Source organism: Barbus barbus (assembly GCF_936440315.1).
Source record: "Barbus barbus genome assembly, chromosome: 14".
NCBI classification, from domain to species: Eukaryota; Metazoa; Chordata; class Actinopteri; order Cypriniformes; family Cyprinidae; genus Barbus; species Barbus barbus.
This window is the reverse complement of record NC_136742.1, coordinates 17,962,746-17,983,440: the sequence shown is the minus strand read 5'-3', so window position 1 is coordinate 17,983,440 and position 20,695 is coordinate 17,962,746. Positions and strand designations below refer to the sequence as shown.

At 36.2% G+C, this 20,695-nt stretch overlaps 1 protein-coding gene across 4 annotated transcripts; it reads left to right on the top strand.

Moving 5' to 3' along the window:
* The first annotated feature begins 719 nt into the window (after window positions 1-719).
* Window positions 720-20,689, top strand: LOC306879840 (inositol-tetrakisphosphate 1-kinase-like). Of its 4 annotated transcripts, XR_013785040.1 has the most exons (12): window positions 732-1,058; window positions 1,126-1,222; window positions 3,298-3,322; window positions 7,089-7,214; window positions 7,502-7,619; window positions 11,594-11,692; window positions 11,864-11,904; window positions 12,872-13,037; window positions 14,839-14,906; window positions 15,217-15,379; window positions 19,311-19,678; window positions 20,423-20,689. XR_013785040.1 is itself a non-coding variant. In XM_079433044.1 (11 exons), the coding sequence occupies exons 2-11, from the start codon at window positions 1,128-1,130 to the stop codon at window positions 19,610-19,612; spliced, it is 1,203 nt and encodes a 400-aa protein (XP_079289170.1). In that variant the 5' UTR covers window positions 720-1,058; window positions 1,126-1,127; the 3' UTR covers window positions 19,613-20,689. The 4 variants fall into 4 exon arrangements, 2 of the variants coding, with proteins under 2 accessions (XP_079289170.1, XP_079289171.1); XM_079433044.1 differs by having other exon boundaries at window positions 720-1,058; window positions 19,311-20,689; XR_013785041.1 differs by lacking the exon at window positions 7,089-7,214 and having other exon boundaries at window positions 933-1,058; window positions 20,423-20,643.
* The last annotated feature ends 6 nt before the right edge of the window (window positions 20,690-20,695 follow it).

Sequence of the window (20,695 nt, the reverse complement as noted above, 5' to 3'; positions counted from 1 at the left end):
AGCCTACATCATTAAACTTTAGTGTTTTATTTGAAAACATTTTATATAATTGAAATAGCTAACCTAGACGAAAATTACTTGAAATTACTTGAAAAAGTAATTTATACAGTAAATACTTTAGTGTTTTTGAACCATACTATAGTAAAGTGTATTTTACTGTATATATTATAGTATTTACAACACTTTGTTAATGAATTCTACAGTATACTGTAGTATTAACTATAGTAAACTAATAAACTGCAATAAATACAAGAGTATACTTTAGTTTTTACTACAGTAAACTTTAGTGTATTGTACTATAATATACCCTAGTTGTAGAAAATTTAGTACAGTATTGGGTAAAGTAATTTGTTTTATAAATCCACAGCAACTATAGAATTAGCACAACAAATTAATTCAAGTACTTTACTATAGTATGGTTCAAAAACACTATAGAATTTACAATAAATGACTATGGTATTTTTCATGCCTCGGTTAAAATCTACACTCTACGTCTCTACCACTCCAACAAGCCGCTGCACCTCTCTTTTATTTCCCTATTATTTGTTATTGTGAAAGATTTGAACTTTGGTACCACCACACACCAATGAATGAATGAATCCAGCCTGAGCAGATCCCTCGCAAACACCATGCAAGTTTTACCAGTGACTTAAGCCCGCCTCTGAAAGAGGGTGTGCCTGGGCAAATAAGTTTCATTGCTGTCCAAATGGCCAATCATCATTACATTGTTAATCGACAGCACTGCCAAGTAATGGAGAGACCACTTGGATAAATAAGACTGAGGTTAGACAAGGGACACACGCGCCGTTTTCACACTCTGATGTGTCACGATGTGTTTGTTATGTCGATATGCGTTGGTGTCATATAAATAATGTGACGAAGTTGTCATAAAATTGAACAACTATTTAGGCAGAGGGACACGCATTCTGGAGGACACTAGCAATCCTGGATGGACTATTGACGACAGTCTAAACCTGTAGCTTGGACTTTACGAGAAGTAAAGGAGAGAGACTCATAACTGATCAGGACGCATTGATTCAACACATTGATTCTGTCAGGTGAGTTCAAACTTGCATTCATGAAATCTTCTGTATCTTTTGACATTAACCACCCAACTCTCTCCAGAGATGCAGACGTTCGTGAAAGGAAAGAGAGTTGGATACTGGCTCAGCGAAAAGAAGATAAAAAAGCTCAGTTTCCAGACCTTCGTGGATATGTGCAGGTGCGTAAATGCGCATCTCAGTGCGAGACAAGAGCCGTCCTATAGCCTAGGTTATGGCGAGTTGTTTTAATATTTGTTCTTTAAACGCACTCTGTTTATATGATTAGTTGTCATTTTTAACAATAAGTTGTAAGTTTTAGTAGTAAGTATCCATTAGTGACTAGTAGGCAGTCTTTTTTATTTATTAGATTGTTTTAGACTGTTTTCCATTTGTTGCTGGTACATACTAGTAACTATGAATTACTAGTAGCCTACTAGTAGTATTAGTAGTTTGCATACTGAAGTGCTATAAGTGTTTTTACTTTTACATACTAATGTTTATTAAATAGCTCCTAGTACCTTTTCAAATGTCATCGTCTCCACAAACAGGCAAAAAGTACTTATAACAAAGGAATCATTATTTCACAGTTATTTGACTAGTAGCAAATAAACAAGTAGGCTACTAGCGTCTATTTAAGAAACAGTTGCTAGTGGCAATGAAAAAGAGTCCCTGTTTGGATTGCTAACTACTAATTAAAAAAGGTGCTATAATGTAAAATATATACTAGCTCATTTTTACGAATAAATGTTAAAACTGCTTGCCATTTGATGTTAGGAAAAGAGATTTATTTTTGAGGGTGCTGATGTGTCAAAATATGAATGTGTAATTCAGATGTGTTGTAGAGATTTAAAACAAGCGGATTAGTGTTATAGGATATATAGGAAACATTATTCATCACACCTACTCATGTCCTCTTGTTGTCCTCTCGTCGACACAGTTTCGCTCACTTTATTCTATCCAGTAAATGTAATAAAAAAATATTTCTTCACTATTTATCATCTCTGCAGTTTGTATTCTCCATCTTGTCTAAAAAATGTTAAACTAAGTTTCTTCCTGTACCCTCCCCCCCATAAACCACTACTATTATGCAATACACTCTTGCATCCACGAAGCTTCAATCATAAAACCATGGATATCCTTCATCGGCGTAGTCAGTCTACCTGTCTATTATCTAAGCATTTGCTATTCGAGGGAGTCCCTTCTGAACTGTCCTAGACTGCTTATAAAACTCTAACTTGTCACACTGTCCTGGGATTCTCATAATTAGATGGCCATAAAACAATCTGTGGAAATTTTCACCATAAAAAAGGCCTGAATAAAGTTCACCGGTTACGCACCATGCAGGCAGACAGGCAGTCTTCGATTTCACAGAATTAGGAGTAACATTGCTCGCATATCCCATGAATTCCTAAGAGTATGCAGCAAGACTCTGCCTGTTACTTAACTGATTCAAAGCCAAATTGTGTCACTTACGTTATTCAAGTTTACATTGCATTGTTATCAATATGGCTATAATAAAGCTATAAATGTTGTGTTTGCGGAGGGAGGCACTGAACATGCCTTAGATACGTATCTGTGCGGATGATGTAGCGTGCGTGGCTACATGACATTTCTGAGTTAATATAACGTGATCTGTCTTTCACAAGCATGTTCCAACCTACAGATAACCTGTTTTCAAAGGTATTTTACTTAAGCTTGTTCAAAATGCTCAGTGATTTGTTATTCTACTGTCTGGCATATTTGTCTTGGGACATTTGATGAAAAGCTAAGATATTTTCACCTAGTTCTGAGGTTTTAGAAACAAACTACTGACTCAGCAGGGACTTTTAAATTTAAAGACTTAAAGTTGCCCAAATACTGATATTCTCATAGCACAAGAACTAATCAGACACACTGTTCATTATACATTATGAACTGTGTTATCATTTAAAGAGTGTTTTATTTTGCTTTATCAATGGCATAAATGTGTTGTCTGGAAATGTGCCTGTTTATTAGGGGGAATTGAGAGAATTCTGTCGTATTTGTGTGAAAGACAGCAGTCCAAAGCTAAACAGGGATTGCTTTAGGTGACAATGCCCCCTTTTTTGTCACACATCTATTTCCCAGTTCTATTTGAATTTCTGTCTTCCTAATAATTTGTCTCATTGTGAAGTTCTCATTATTCCAAGTTCAAGTCAATGTTGATCATTATTTGAGTCATGGAATCAATATAAAATATTCATAGTTTGTTTTTTTTCACTGTTTTATTTTCCAGGAAACAAGGCATAGAGATGATCCAGGTAAGATACACTCTTTCTTTTTTATGGCTTTTCCATGACACAAAAGCCTGCTCATTAATGTGCAGCTGCTTCCACAATATCATCACAATATACTTGTCAGCATCTGCTCGAAACATTACAAACATGCCTTTCATTAAATGAAAATGTAGCTATTATGCCTGGGGACACTTCAATTCAAAATATTGCCATCAGAGTATTGTGTGCTATTACTGCATTACTCCACATCACAAATCACTTTTGCATGCAGTTGGAATTGGGCTGGTGTTGCTTACTGTAATGCCATATTATTTATGTTCATACTGTTATTGTATGAACTTTCTTGTGGCTTTTGAATAGATGCCAGTAAAAACAGTTTATATTCTTTTCTTTCTTTTTTTTTGCTTCAAAACTGTTTTCAGCCAGACATAATATAGCCTAACATAACAAAACATAAGTTTACTTCTACAAAATTGCATGGAAATTGCACTGATTAGCCTTCTTCATATCAGGCTGATATGAGCCACATTTATAGTCTAAGCTGAAGTATCGTCTTATCAAGTACTTCTATAAGGTTGTGCTGAGGACATTAGTGCAGTGGGACAGCATGGTACACATAGGTCTTTAAGTCTTCCATTTGTCCTTACTTGATCTAGCATCCTTGGCTTCACTCAAGTAAAGAAGATGATTTTTTTGGAGAACAGGTTAAACCCAACCTGTCCTCACTGATAACAATGGCACTGTAAATAGATTCACCTACAATGTGTGCATTTTGTCCTAGTAAGAAACACCTGGCTTTGTCAGGGCCAAGGGTGTTGTATTTTTGTCTTCTACAGATGTCTTATATCTACAAAAACAATTGGTGCCCCATTTTAGTGTTGATGAACAGAACATGGACTGTTCTTGCATAACTTTTTTTCAAGTTAGACCATCACCATCATGCTATGTTTGCTCAAGGATGGCAAGTTATTGAATGATTCTGTTGCACTTGTGGCTCCTTCCCTTTGTTTCACCTTGGCACTGATAAATCATTAGACACATGACTCAGAGATTAGAATGTACTGTGACACATTTAAGACATTATTGTTATTATTATTTTCTGTGTGGGTGTTTTTTTTCCCCTTAAAAGTCTACATTGAAAATCTGTGATTTAAAATCTATTTAAATCTTCAGGATTTTGAAAAATAGAAAATAGACATACAATTAAGAAAAGATATTGAAAATGTTAATTTTCTATTTTATTTTAAAGATATATAATTTTTTTTTTTATAAAAATAATAAATAAAAATGATTAAATTAGAAAATAGAAACAAATCACTAGTGGTATCAATAACTTGGAGAAATGCTTTATTTTGGAGAAAATTACTGACTTATTACTGTGGTAATGTTTTCAGTGAACATATGAAGACAGTATTTGCGCATTCCAGCAGGACATGCCCTTGTCAAGCATGTTTATACTGTGCTAAGTTAAAGAGGAACTGAGGTGGCCCTGAGATACATAAAGGGCTGCCTATAACAAACCAAGCAGCTTGCAGTGGAAATTAAGTGTGGATTTGCTTGTAGCCACAGAACTCGAAGCAAATCTTAAGTTAAAAAATAAATAAATCAATAAATGTATATGTTTATGGACAAACATTGTTCTTTACTGTTTTGCCGTGGAAAGTACATGAGTGATGGCGAAACAGTCACCTTGTTTTGTTTTGGGACATGCATGTGAAGGCTGGTAGATTAAACCAAGGTCCTTGGTCCCTCATTCTGGCCCTTTATTGTGAGTCAGACTGTCTCCTCTGCCAAGATGTATACCTCTTTGCTATCCACAGCATATAGGCGTGGAAACCGAAGAGAGTAAAGGATGGACTTTGACCTGTATACACCTCATGCAATAGGCTACCCAGCTGCACCCAGTCATAGATTTTATATGGGCTGTAAAGTACTTAACTGTCTAGCAATCAGTCCATGGTCTGATCACTTTAGACAGGGGGAGTGTCATTAATTTGTTTAAGATAATGAGATTATTTAATCATTAAGTTACTAAAAGCAATCAAGGGGAAAGGCTTAATATCATCACTTTTTTTTGGAAGTCTTTGAATATTTAAGTCTTTGAGTGTATTTTCTATGGTTAAATGCTGTTAAAAAGTTTTTGTTGGTCATCAAACACTTCTTTCTCTTCTCAGCTTATCCTCCTTTACTTACTTAAATAATTTTATAGGTTCATAGTACATTTTCATATAGTTTAAGAACTGCCATTTCAGCATGTCACCACCATACAGATAAGAATTACACTTTCTCAAGAATTTACCAACACTTATTTCAAAAATATAATAACCCAAGGGTCATGGGAGTGAACAGGTATCCTTATAAGCTTTTTTGTAATTTTGTAAACAAAATTTAGGGTCAGTAAGATGTTTTAATGATTTTGAATCAAATTCTTTTTTGAAGTCTCTTATGCTCATTTTATCAAAATTACACTAAAAACACCAATACAGTAAAATTTTAAGTAAAAATGTAAAGGAACTGTTTTCTATTTTAATATATTTAAAAATGTAATTTATAGAAGGACTTTTGTTTGCCATCCCTTCCTTGGCTTGCACTTAACTTGGTGTAATGATGACATGTCCCTCACTGTTCAACGGAAGCAACAGCAACTTAGAGATTTAGTTCTGTTTTTCAGGAAGAAGTGTGCTAGATGGAAGAACAATCTAGCAAAGCAAATAAGGCCTCATTATATCCAGGAAGCAGTGAAGCTCTTTGGCTGATTGTTATATAAATAGCTACTTTAAATGACTAAAATGCTACAGCAACATTAATGTGATGTAAAGCATGGCAGTCTCATGCTTTATATCAGATGATGTGTGTATCAGCTGAATATCCTCTACAAAAAGGAAGTGGAGGGGTCTTTTCTCTGAAGTGTCATGAGGTGGAATCTGTGTGTCATCTTCTTTATTCTTTATGTCTGTTTTCGTAAATTGTTTGTCACACATCTGTGCTGGCTATGACAGTATTTCCAAACATTGTAATCTGAAACAGAGCCATTTAGGGAATAAGATAATAAGCCCTTTAGGATTACCTCTGGTGGGCCACGTAGCCCACGTTCTTTATGTGCTGCTGCTTTTAAAAGAGAGGGTCTAAGCGTTTTAAATAAAAGTGCACTTAGGGATGCCCCTATCCCCTATTAACGTTTGCCAAGAACCTTTGTGGTCTGACCCAAAAGAAATATGCTTTCATCCCCAAAGGTTAAAACCAAAGGGACCACATGTTCTACGCAGCCCAAGCAGACATTTTCCATATTAGATGACACGTGAAACCTTCAGAACACATTGTGCTGTCATACACAATTAGTTGACTGCTTCTTTACTATTACCATTATAGTTATGAAAACATACTGTAATTATGCAAATGTGTCTCTATTTGCTCCTATCTGAGCTTTAGAACAAACAAAATAGTTTTTTTTTGGAGTTGAGCAGCACAAGGTCTGAGTGACGGCACAGATCACACCTCACAATTAACATCACATCATACACATCTGTTTTTCAAATTTCCCCCTTGAGCAAACAGAACTTGTGGCAAAACTGGAATTTCAAAATGTAGGCATGCTGTTTATTTTGTCAACCTATTGCATTTAATTGGCTAATTATAATAGTTAATGTCTGACAAATAATACACACAGGTGCATTTTTGAGAAAAAGACTATATGCCTAGTCATATATTGACATTAGAATTCTCCCGGAGGGATATTGTTCAATTTCTCATGGATGTTTACTGAGCTCTTTACCTGGTTCTCCCGGTCTAGTTGGATCTGAGCCAGCCAATAGAGAAGCAGGGTCTATTTGATGTCATCATCCACAAGCTGACTGACCACATTGTTGATGCTGACCAAAATGTCAAAGAGTCTCTGCTGCTTGTTCAGGGTGTTCAGGTAAATAGATAAATCAGCTCAAGTGGCCCTACATTTATCTGCTCGTCACTCCTTGGCTTTTAATACAAAAAAAAGAAAGAATAGTATATATTTTAAATATTTTGTTACATTTTACTAATAAGATTTTAATAATAACATAAAATAATATATTATTAGAAATATTGTAACAATATTTATATATATATATAGTTTTATATCTTTTTTAAATAACGGCTAACATTGTTCTTTAATTTTGCTGCGTATACAAAGCAAGACCTCACGAATTGTATGTTTTGACCTCTTTCCAGGACTACATAGATGCTCATCCTGAAACAGTGATTCTCGACCCTCTTCCGGCCATTCGTACTCTGCTGGACCGCTGCAAGTCATACAAGCTAATCCATAAACTTGAAGAATGCATGCAAGGTCTGTCTACAGCACTAATCCACAGTTATACGTGTGTGTGATTTACTCACACAAAATACAACTGTGTTAAATACAATTGTTGATAATGGGCAACCCAGCTATATATTTCAGATAAGCTCACCCCTAAATGGCACGCAACGTGGTTCATTGCTTTTTGTGTCAGACATGCTAAGCTGTAATGTAGATCAGACCGTTTACAGCATTTCCACTAATTCTAAATGTTGCAAATGGTTCTGTAAACCAGGCCTTTAGAACCTCCTTTGTTCTTCAGTTGTGAACTAACACGAAGAGGGCAGGGTTTTCCTTTCCACAGGGGAAGTGTGAGGCTTACGGAGGGCTTATGTCCTAAAGCTGCTGAGTCATTCATTCTTTGTGATGCTTGCGCGCTACATTCACAGGCCACAGAAATAACAGGAGGCCCGCAGGATCACTACAAGCTAACAGAATCACCAGCTGTTTGAATGGTGTAGTGCCTAAGGAATTCCATCTAAATCTGCACTCTTATTCAAAATATTAAAAAAAAGCCTAAATATTTCCACACATAAGTATCTACACATATACTACCGTTCAAAAGTTTGAGGTTGGTAAGAGTGTTTAATGTTTCTGAAAGTCTTTTATGCTTAAAATACAGCAAGAACAATACTATGAAATATTATTACAATTTAAAATAACCGTTTTCTAATTTAATATATTTATAATAACAATATTTATTAGAAATAGAATTCTGTTTTGTAACATTATTAATTTAATGCTTCTTTGTAACATTATTAATTTAATGCTTCCTTGCTGAATAAATGTTTTTTTTTTTTTTTTAAAACCTTTTGAACTGTAGTGTAAATGTCGTCCAAACCCGTAAGAACTTCGTTCATCTTCAGAACACAAATTAAAATATTTTTGAAATCCGACAGCTTTCTGACCCTCCATAGATTGCAACACAACTGACAAGTTCAAGGCCTAGAAAGGTAGTAAGGACATCGTAAAATAGTCCATGTGCCATCAGTGGTTCAACTTTCATTTTATGAAGCTAAAACAAAAACAATGACTTTATTCAACAATTTCTTCTCTTCTGTGTAAGTCTTAGATGCACGTTCAGGAGAGTAGCGCAGTGCATGTGTGTGGTGCTGCTGACGTAGAAGTCGGTGTTCTTACATAGAACCTTGATGCGTTTCACCTTGTTCTCAAGTAGAGAGAAGATGCACACTGTGTATAAAACAGTCTTCATAAACATGTCTGAAGATTTTGAGAGAGGATGCCTTGCAATTTTTTGCCAAGCCTTACTTATTGGAACCAGAATATACAGACAATGAACTAAAATAGATGGACGATCTACATCAGAATGCCGTTTCCTTCATCAGCAGCATCACATGCATGCGTCGTGCTACTCTCCTGTACGTGCATCTAAGACTGAAATCGTTGAATAAAGTCATTATTTTTGTTTTCTTTGCGCCCAGAAAGTATTCTCATAGCTTCATAACATTACAGTTGAACCACTGACACATGGACTATTTTAATGATGTCCTTACTACCTTTCTGGGCCTTGAATGTGTCAGTTGCATTGCTGTCTATGCAGGGTCAGAAAGCTCTCGGGTTTCATCAAAAATATCTTAATTTGTGTTCCAAAGATGAACGAATGTCTTACGGGTTTGGAACGACATGAGTGTGAGTAACTGATGACAGAATTTTCATTTTTGGTTGAACAATGCCTTTAAAGTCTGGGACTGTTTCAATTTGCATTCTTTTATAATTTAGTACAAACTACCATTTTATTACCATTTTTTTATGTCAGGATACAAACTTGAGTCAAGCAGTTACTTAAATTAAAATTAATTTGAATTATATAATATAATTATTTGGTTTGTCCCACTTTTGCTTTAATGACAGACACACTCCAAGCTGTATAAACTCCACAAGTTTGAGGACAACCTGATGAGGTTTTTGAGAATGATCCAAAGAGCATCTTGTGTGGTCAATGTGACAGTGTGACTTTTTGGACCCCATTGGATATGAAGCTCACATTATAAAGGATCTTTAAATGCAAAAATTTGCATGCTTTCCACATTGTTCTCAAAGTAACCTCTTGCATTCAGATCAGAGAAACTGATGTTGTCCAATCAAAACCATATCAGCACGTCAATGTTCTCCAGAGGGACGTGTGGGTACAGGAGTGTCAGCTGAGGGTTAGTGTGAAGTTAACCATCTGCCTTGGTGCTTCCCCAGTCTCTAAGAAAGAGACGACTCTGTTTAGGATACAAAGGGAGTGACTATTTTCTCGAGCCTGCTCACCAGGCAACTGCCTCTATGGCTATTAGCTTATGAAACAACACTGCAATGGATTCTGGGAAAAGAAAGATAACAAAGCTCATATACCCTCTGTATTACACAAGATCCTTTTTAAAATAACTCACTTGCCCAATTCATGCATGTTTGGCTCTATCAGTAAGTTCCATCAATGACTGATTTTGTGAAATGTTTCCATGAGCTAATCGACCACCATGTCAAGTCCATGTGAATTGATGACAACAAGCTGTCGTGGGCCGAGTGTTTGAATGCAAAGCAAGTACTGCATTATGTGACTTACATTTATGCTCTTACAGTAAAGTTCAATGCTATTTTGGCTGAGTTAATCTTGAGTCATTTGACTTGGTTGTGTAAACTGATTGCTCATCCTATGATTTCATAATGCATCATAATCAACCTGTATTCCCCGAAATGCACACTTTAGTTTATCTCATACATCACTGTTACACATAAAATTGCTGTATTCAGCATTTGTAGCTGCTTTAAAGGTTACTGCTTGTTTGATAAAATGGATTTGTGTTCCTTGTCTAATGTAAAATGTGATGCTTTAATACGCTGAGCTGTGTTTAGCTGCCTAACATAGAAAAAGATTGTTTTTGAGCAGCACTAGCCTGAATAGCCTGCACTTTCACTCTTGGAATAGAAGCTGTTTGTACGATTTAATTGATGTTTGCAGATCAAAAGCAAGTTGAAAATTAACAGATACCTCAGCAGTTTAGGTTTAAATGTTTCCATGGGTGCAGTAGTAATATTATCATGTATAAAGCGTAGTCATCACTTAAAATGTGTGCAGGCTACACATCATTAAGACCCCCATCCAAACTTGGTGTCTACGAAGAGTTACGCTCAGGGTGTGCTGGTTAATCTTATCAAGATGTTGCTGTCTGGTTACACTTTCATTTATGTGTGTAGCAAAAGGAAAGAAAGAAAGAAAGAAAGAAAGAAAGAAATGTTAGCTAGTTAGGGAGAATAAGACACAGAAAGTAAAATGAAATCAAAACGCATTCAAGAATCAACTATACCATATTTTATTTATCCCAGACCTTTACAAACAAAATTTAGAATCAGAGTTGGCTATCGTGACCAGATCCATAAGAGTAAAGAAGACAGTTGTCAATGTTTTCTTGACATTGACAGAGTTTAGATTTTTAAATCTTACTTTTAATATTTAAAAACATAGCAACCAGCTTTATCCTAATAATTTTCATACTACTACTACTACTACTACTAATATCTCCATAGTAAAAAACACTATATTAAAAGTATTTATTGATTGATTTTCCATTCATTCAAATGTCTGTCTGTCTAATCTAATATCAAGTTTTTACAAGATTGCTCCATATGACTTTTTATAACCTATACCAACCTTGCTTTGTTGAATTATCTGATCGGAAGAGGTTTTTCAAATATTGAGCAGTGAAGTTTGTTCATTTTTTATTTTAGTTTTTTTATTTATTTTCAAGAATTTCAACCCTTTAATTTGTCTTTTTTTCTTCATTATATCAGTGCAGTTACATTATCAAACTACATATTTAACCAGAAATCAAAAACATTCTCAACACAAAAGAAGTATATTCAAGTCATATGTATGAAATGCATATTTAAATGATGTATTATTAAATAATTTAATAGATCTAGACAAAACCATAGCATGTGCTCATGTGTGTTTTCTGTAGATGACAGAATCTGCTCACCTCCATTCATGGTCCTCAAGAGTGAATGTGGCACTGAGACTCTGGAACAGCTTCAGAAACATGGAATCACGTTTCCCTTCAGTAAGTTTAAGACATTTAAAATCAGCAGTAATCTTCAGGGCCATTTACATACATAGATTTGACTCATCTAATTCAGAAAAGGAGTTTCAGACTTCAAAAAAGCTGCTTATTACATATTTCCTCATGTACTTGAGCGACACACATTTTCATGCTATTTTTGTTTGATTGCAGTCTGCAAAACCCAAGTAGCTCATGGCATCAACTCCCATGAGGTAAGAGACTTTACTCTACTGTAACCTGCACTGTTTTTCATATCTTACAGAATAAGCAGTAGATAAGTACAGTAGAGTACAGTGCTGTTCAGATCCATTACATAAGAGGTGCTACATGATGTTAGTTAATCATTTCTAACACTGAGTGGTGTCTCATTAAAATGATTAATTCTGGGCTTGAGTATCACAATTTTTCATGCAGGATTTCTATTTTCATAAAGCTAGAGAACTGAGATGTCTAATTATTATCATTAGTAGTAGTAGTAGTATAAAACACACATTATAATTTCTGTGATATTTCAACAACACTGTGGCCACCTCATAAAGGCCACAGTGATTCATTTCATTTGGCTTGAACGTGTGATACAAAAAAAAAGCTTAAAAAAAACAAACACATAAATTGTAAAGTATTTTGACACATATCCCCCTGTAAAGAGAGAGTAAACCTGAATCTCTCATCGCTCTGAATCACATGTAACCCTGCTGTCCTCGTGGATGATTGACAGGGGTGCAGCCTCCGTTGCTATGGTGACCATATCTTTGATTCTTATTGACTAATGTACAGGCAAAGTCTTTGATCACCTACATTCCTTCAGAATACTGCTTGAAGACACTAGTAACTCTGTTTTACAGTGTTGACAATGAGGGGCGTACTAGATTAATGTGTCACCACTGACTGCTGAACGACTGTGTTTGTGCAAACAGGTTGATGGTCATGTGTTTTATGACTGTGAGCACATGGGTTTACTTAGTTAAAGAAAAAACACGGAACATACATGGATTGAGGGGGTTTTGGTGTGGCAGTTTTAGTGTCGTGAGAGTGCAGTACATACATTATATTTGGCCTTTCTTGTTTGCTCCTTTACATTTCAAGATAACAACAAGAATCTGTGTATTTTATCATGGTAATTTATAACCTACCTGCTCTGGAATGTGTTAAGATGTTGATTTGGTTCCTGCTCAATAGATGGCCATCATCTTCAGTGAGGAAGATCTGAAGGACATCAAGCCCCCATGTGTCATCCAGAGCTTCATCAACCATAATGCAATGCTGTATAAGGTGTTTGTTGTAGGAGAGGCCTACAATGTGGTTCAGCGGCCCTCCATTAGAAATTTCCCATCTGGACCCACAGGTCAGTTGAGTCACACGACATCCCTATAATGGATAGTTCAAAGTATTTAATGAATGTAATTTGTTTTTTAGAAATATTTTGCTCTATAATTGAGTCATAAATCAAACTCTTTATAGATAGGCATATTATAAGCAAATCAAGTTTATTAGAATGATTTCTGAAGGATCATGTCACGAAAGACGGGTAATGATGTTGAAAATTCAGTTTTGCCGTCAAAGGAATAAATACATTTTAAATATATTATTTCACAATATTACTGTTTTCATTGTATCAAATAAACGCAGCATTGGAGAGCGTAAGAGACTTTTGAACAAATTTTTGAATGATAGTGTATAGTTTTTTTTAAATATGTAACCATGAACCACAAAAGCAGTCATAAGGATTTACATTTTTTGAGATTTATAAATCATCTGAAAGCTGAATAAATAAGCTTTCCATTGATGTATGGTTTGTTAGGATAATATTTGGCCGAGATACAACTATTTGAAAATCTGGAATCTGAGGGTGCAAAAAAAATAAAAAATATTGAGAAAATCGCCTTTAAAGTTGTTCAAATGAAATTCTTAGCAATGCATATTACTAATAAAAAATTAAGTTTTGATATATTTGCTGTAGGAAATTTACAAAATATCTTCATGGAACATGATCTTTACATAATATCCTAATGTTTTTTGGCATAAAATAAAAAAAATTCATTTTGACCCGTACAATGTATTGTTGGCTATTGCTACAAATATACCTGTGCTTCTTAAGAATGGTTTTGTGCTCCAGGGTCACAAATTACTTTGTATTACATCAAGGTTTGTGCACATAGAAATAAAGACAAATCTGTAAACTCTGTGCACTCTGTGTGTGTCACACATGGGACACAAGTTCACCAGGCGGCATTAAAGCCAATAAAAACACTTTATAGGGTGCCAGGTCCAGAAATTTAGACATTTTAGATTTAGTCTCTTTCAACTAGTTTTAACCATCCACACAAGCATATCCTAACAAACCGCTTAGTCTGGAACTTTTTATAAGGTTACCTTATGTTTGAAAGCTTTATCAGAAACAAAGTGAGATTGACATTAATGGCACTCATGAGCAACTCTGTGTGATGTGGAGGGCTCTCAATGGTCCTGTCTAGACCATTCTGTCAACATATGTTGCTGATGTTTAGACCCCTTCCTTCTCTTACAGAGAAGTGGTTTATTTTGTCTTTGACATGGTATTTATTGAATAAGCAACTCAAAGATTTTGGTCTCAGATGCCAATGCGGTTTGGTGAATTATGCCCCCTGATGGCCAATCAAATTCAACGTTGCCAAGATTTTGTCATTTTTGTTACATAAACTTTACAAAGAGACAGTGAAGGATTTGGGGATTTTCTTTGCTGAATAAATGTAGCTGAAAAGCACAAAAATATTTTTAATATTTACTGTGTATACAACACTGTTCAACAGTTTGTTTTTTTAACTGGGTTTAAATTTTAAATTTAAAATAAAAAATACAGTAAAAGCACTAATATTCTGAAATGTTATTACAATTTAAAATAGCTGTTTTCTGTTTCAATATATTTTAACATATAATTTATTTCTGTGGTGGCAAAGCTGGATTGTCACCAGCCATTATTTCAGTCTTCAGTGTCACATGATCCTTCAAGAAACATTTCCTACTATTATCTTGAAAACAGTTGTGCTGCTTAATGTTTTGATAAATGTAATGTGTCTTTGCAGAATAAAAGCCTTGTTATCCCCAACTTTTGGAAAAATACTGTAAATATTTCTTACACAACTGAAGTCGTGTTGTTTTTCTTCTAGACAGGAGAGCAATATCCTTCAACAGTCATAATGTGTCCAAACCAGAGTCCTCTTCTGACCTGACCTGTGTATGTCAAAATGCCTCACATTTATAACTCAAGCAAGGCTTCAAGTCAAGAAAAATGACACTTTTCTTCAACTGAACTATTCTGTAAACATTTTAAGTGGTTTAAATACCTGGAAACAATCAGAAAAATCCATTCATTTTAGAATTTTTATTTGTAATTAAAAAAACTAAAGACTCATTAAAAGCTAAATGAATGTATCAAATGTTTGTATAGAACAAAAGTCTTATTAAAAAAAAAATGCCATCCACAATGAATAAAGCATATTCAACAGGCATTTCATAAGTTTTGTCCCTTTTCTGGTTTCCTCTAGAGGGACAACATGGAGGGCCAGTACGGGGAACCCAACAATGATGTCATTCAGAAAATTTCCAGACGATTGCGACAGGCCCTTGGCATTTCTCTGTTCGGGATTGACATCATCATCAACAACCAGACCGGCCAGCATGCCGTCATCGACATCAACGCTTTCCCAGGTACGTGCAGGTCCTCACAGTCCAGTGACTGGGTTATACATCTTATCTTTATGCACTGACCTCTATTCCCACTTTCAAAACCAGAGATGCAATAATGCAAACAGACCACATGGTGTCAGTGCGGAATAATAGAGGCCTTTTAGTGCATTGTAATGCTAAAATAGGTCATTTTTCTTTGATAAGGTGTTTGATATTTCTTTAATAAAGAGTTTACCTCTATTTAAACAGCTTTATACAACTTTTGAATTCACCCAGTGGAATGTTGTTTATTAAAACATCTACTATTTGCTTCTCACTCTTCTCTCCAAAACATGACAACAATATTTTTCCCATTTGACGGTCCCTATCATTCAGTTTGGGTTTTTGCCCACTATTCTTGCCATGCTTTGTGTTTATATATATATATAGAGAGAGAGAGAGAGAGAGGGAGAGAGAGAGAGCTGTTTAGTAACTGATTCAGGTTTAAGAATTCTTTCAGCATTACATCAACTGCTGATGCATCAACGCTTTTTTTTTTTTTTAATTATCACTCATTAGGTTATTTAACTATGTAGCCTGTTACTATATTTTTGGAAGGCTTTTGTCTTTCAAACACATTAAAATACACAAATTCACATTATTTCTTATTTATGTGTAATGCAGGGATTCCCAAACTTTTGTGTCATCTGAACTTCTTTCAGCTATATACTTGAAGCCCCCCTGAGATTTAAAAATAAATAGTATAATCAAATAAAAAGTATCACATTTGAATGCTCACAGTTCTCTGACAATGGTTTATGATCACATGACATGCAGGTAAACATGTTTTATTTAGATTGTCATTTTAAAATGATTTATTATAATTTTTCATTTTTATGATTTAATTATTAGCGTTTCATTAAACTCACAAATCCCCGTGCAGTTCCATTACGAACCCCAGTTTGGGAAACCTTAATGTAATATTATGTTTAATGTTAAAGACATGTTGTTATTACAACAAATGCAATATATTTTCCTACTCTTTGCATTTTTGTATCAGTATGGTACAAGATTATCCTATTTACAACAATGTTATAAACGAGTTAGGTCAAAATTAATCTAAAAGTTATCAAAAAGTAGTCTGATTATATTACTTAAAATGTGTAATGTAATGGACTTTGTTACTAACTACAATTTTCATCATGTAACATTACAATGTGTAAGTAATCTACCCAGCTCTCTTTATACAGAACTTGTCAAACGTTTTTGAACAGTAAGATTTTTTATGTTTTTTTAAAGATCTCTCTTCTGCTCACCAAGCCTGAATTTATTTAGTCCAAAATACAGCAAAAGCGGTAATATTGTGAAATGTTTTTACTATTTAAAGTAACTGCTTTCTATTTGAATATATTTTAAAATGTAATTTATTCCTGTGATCAAAGCTAAATTTTCAGCATCATTACTCCAGTCTTCAGTGCATGATCCTTTAGAAATCATTCTAATATGCTGATTTTCTCAAGAAACATTTTATTATTAGAATTGTTGTTGTTGTTATTATCAATATTTAAAACATTTTTCAGCATTCTTTGATGAACAGAAAGATACAAAGATCAGCATTTATCTGACATAAAAAGGTTTTATAACATTATACACAATACCATTCAAAAGCTTGGAGTCAGTATAAATTATTATTATTATTTTATTTTTGTGTGTGTGTGAGTGGGGGGGGGGGGGGGGGGGGTATTTAGCTGTTACAAGTCTGTCTGTCCTTCTCCCTCTCCAATCACAACGCACGCCCTCACCTGGTTTCACCTAATCATTGATTGAACACACCTGCACATCATTGGATCCTCATCACCATCCACTACAAAGTCACACACCTCACAGCACTCCAGCGTCCGATCTCGTTTGGCTTATGCTTATGTTTCATTTCAACGAAGTGGGCTCCTTAAATTATCCCAGCGACTTACCTGCTACTTACCTGTTTGTTTACCTACCTCCTGTGTCCTCTCCAGCATCTTGTCCTCTTATCTCCTGTGTCAGTCTCCTCCAACGATCGCCAGCCTGGATTCAAAGTCATCCAGTGAGGTGTGTGCTTCTCCCTGCTTCCACGAGTTCCTGGCAAGGCAATGACATTCTCTCACGTTCTCATCTCCACTATAATCAGTCCCTTGAACTTTACTCATCCTCACCAGTCATTCCTTGCTCTGTTGTTCAATAAACGCTTCTGTGAATATATTAATCCCTTGTGTGAGTCTGGTTCCTGTAACAGAAGATCGGACCCTTACCGAAGATGAGGTTGGAGTTAGCCTCCATAAACATGTGTCCCAGGGAGGAAGACAATCTTTCTGGAGGATACACATTATTTATGTTCCATAATATTTCTTACCACCAGTTACCAAGCCCTCTGCGGCGATCTCACATTAATGGAGGGTTTTAGAGTTGGACTGGAAGAAGAGATCCAAATGGTTATGCCACATGGAGACCCAAGCTGGTCTTTGGCTCAGTACTTAAATTTAGCCTTATGGTTTGCAGGATCATCGTTTCAAGTAGGCGAAATGGGGCCAACTCCAGATTCCAGTCCATCAGCCGCTCCTCACTCCAGCCCGCTTCACTCTAGCCCTCCACCTTCCGTGAGTAATTCTAAACCTCCTCACTCAGCTCAAGCGCCGCCCATGGCGAAGTCAATGTCTCCACCGTCCGCGGCAACGTCTATGGCGCCGTCATCCACGGGGAAGCTAAGCCCGCCGTTTGCGAGTGTACTTACAAGGCTGCCGGTTCTTGCCCTGGAGCTCCTGGATTTGGCGATACCCCCTGAATTCTCGGCTCCTGTCCTCTCCCCAGAGCCTGCTCCTCGCGAGTACCCTCCTATGAATCTACTAGTCCCGTCCAGCCCTCCTTCGTCTCCGCTGGTCCTGTCCAGCCCTCCTGCACCTTCACTGGTTCCGCCCAGCCCTCCTTTGTCTCCGCTGGTTCCGTCCAGCTCCGCGCTGCCCGAGCTCCCCCAAGAGTTCGTGCCCCAAGAGTTTGCGCTTCCAGAGCGCCCCCAAGTGACCGTGCTTCCAGAGCGCCCTCAAGTGCCAGCTTCTCCAGAGTGCCCCACAGAGCCCGCTCCTCCTCAATGGCTCCCAGAGGGGAACTTCCCCAAGAAAATTTTGGGGGGTGGCCATATAGTCACGGCCTGTGTGGCCAGGCCAAGGGCCAAGGCCACGGAGCTTCCTGATCCGCCATGGCCTCCCGAATCCCCGGATCCGCCATGGCCTCCCAAGTCTCCTGTCCTTCCATGGCTGCCTGAGTCCCCAGATAAATCCTATTTTTCTGAACTTTATATTCATCAAAGAAACCTGAAAAAAATTATACTCTGCTGTTTTCAACATAATTATGATAAATGTTTTTTGAGCAGCAAATCAGAATAGTAGAATGATTTCTGAAGGATCATGTGACTGGAGTAATGATGCTTAAAATTCATCTCTGAAATCACAGGAATAAATTAAATTTTTAAATATATTCAAATAGAGGACAGTTATTTTACTGTTTTTGCTGTACTTTGGATCAAATAAATGCAGGCTTGGTGTGCAGAAGAGACTTTTTGAACTACTGTTCAAAAAATTTTGACTGGTAGTGTATATAATATTGTGGAAGGATGGGAAAAAAGTACATTCGAAGCTCTTGATTTAAAGACTATAGTAGTAACTGCAGGCACAGCTGTGTTTGTCAGCTTACAGTATGTTTAAAAGCCACATGGCCTTCTCTCCGCTTGTTGCCATGGTGATCTTGTGTATCTAGCAGGGAACAGCACTTTCATATCTCTCAGTGGTACATCCAACGAGTCCCATGATACCGCAGGAGTAAGACAACAGATGATATCAGCCTTTTATTAATATGCCTCTCAGAGCACTTACAATCCTTTCAGAACCGTCACAAGAAACCCATTAACTAATGTTATCTAAAACCTCCTTCACTTTTTACCCAGGTTACGAGGGAGTCCCCAAGTTTTTCGATGACCTGTTGAGTCACATCACCAGCGTCCTGCAAGGTCAGGTGTCTAATGGAGCAGCATGTGGTCATCTGAGATTGAACGGGATACCTCAGAGCCCATCTGTGGCCTGCGGGATGCACTGTGGCATGCTGGGAAATGAAAGCAGCTGGTTGATGGACAGCGAAGGGACAAAGAAAGGTCCCCATCAGGGATTGAGTTGCGGTGGTGCTTGCATGGCTCCAAACTTTCACCAGCATGGCCGGTCGAGTTTAGCAGCAGAGACGTCCTCGCAGTGATGCCGAGAGACAACGCAATAGAATATTTCTTTACTGTTCATAATCCAAATGAACCCTCATCAAAGGGTAGGTGTATAAAAGATTCCTTTGTGCCAAATGTGAATTGTGTAGTAAATGATTGAATGTGTCTTTTCATTTTATATAATTTCATGTTTGGAATGGTCAACCTGATCTTGGAGATATATATTAGATTTTTTATGAATGTTGCACTGAATTTGATTTGCAGAAAAAGAGCTTTGTAGAGAAACTACAAATTTTATTGATGTTAATATATTAATGAAATACTTGAAAGGAAAACTGGTGTCATGATTTAAATAAGTGTCCAGCTGGCACTAAGGCTTGTTTTCTTGCATGTATCAGAAATTCTGGCTAAATAAGAGAGCTTGAAGACCTTTAGTGCTATCTGAAGCAATCTGCTGGCAATTAATCTCTTAAAACACAGCAGCAGCAGCTCTGCTTGCTTTTTAAAAAAAGATTGAAGAGTAAGATATTTTAAGGCTGAATCATTTCATATCTGAAGGGCCCGTAAAAACCTCCCACACTGGCAGGTGCTATGAGATTGTATAGGGGTTATTCATTGATTGCAAATAGAAAATTAACAAACTTCACCAAAAAAAGTTAACCCAAAAAAATTTATTCAGTCATCATGACTTTCTTCTTTAAAACACAAAAAATATTTTGAAAAATGTTCCAACTGATTTTGTTGACACAATGAAAGTCATTGGGGTTAAAACAACACTGAACCTTTCACTGAGCACTTTCATTGTATTGACAAAAAAAAACACATTTATCATTTTTTTTCCTTCACAGAAAAACTAAATTCATACAGGTTTGGAATGGCATGAGGGTGAGTAAATGATGACAGAATTTTCATTTTTTGGGTGAACTTTCCCTGAAATATGATTGGCAAATGTATTAAATTTGTTATTTTGACAATGTTTGTTAGTCTGTTTTATCCCCATCACGTTATACTTGTACATGATGTATAGTTTGTAAATATGTTAATTTTTTTTGAGACAGAAAAGGCCTCTAAAATAACAAAAGAATGAAAAGGACAATAAAAACTAATTGAAGCACTGAGAA

Coding starts and splice junctions, on each gene's coding strand:
- LOC306879840 (XM_079433044.1), top strand. CDS start 1,128: ATGCAGACGTTCGTGAAAGGAAAGAGAGTTGGATACTGGCTCAGCGAA. Junction 1,223..3,297: donor ACCTTCGTGGATATGTGCAG/GTGCGTAAATGC, acceptor TTTATTTTCCAG/GAAACAAGGCATAGAGATGA. Junction 3,323..7,088: donor AAGGCATAGAGATGATCCAG/GTAAGATACACT, acceptor CTCCCGGTCTAG/TTGGATCTGAGCCAGCCAAT.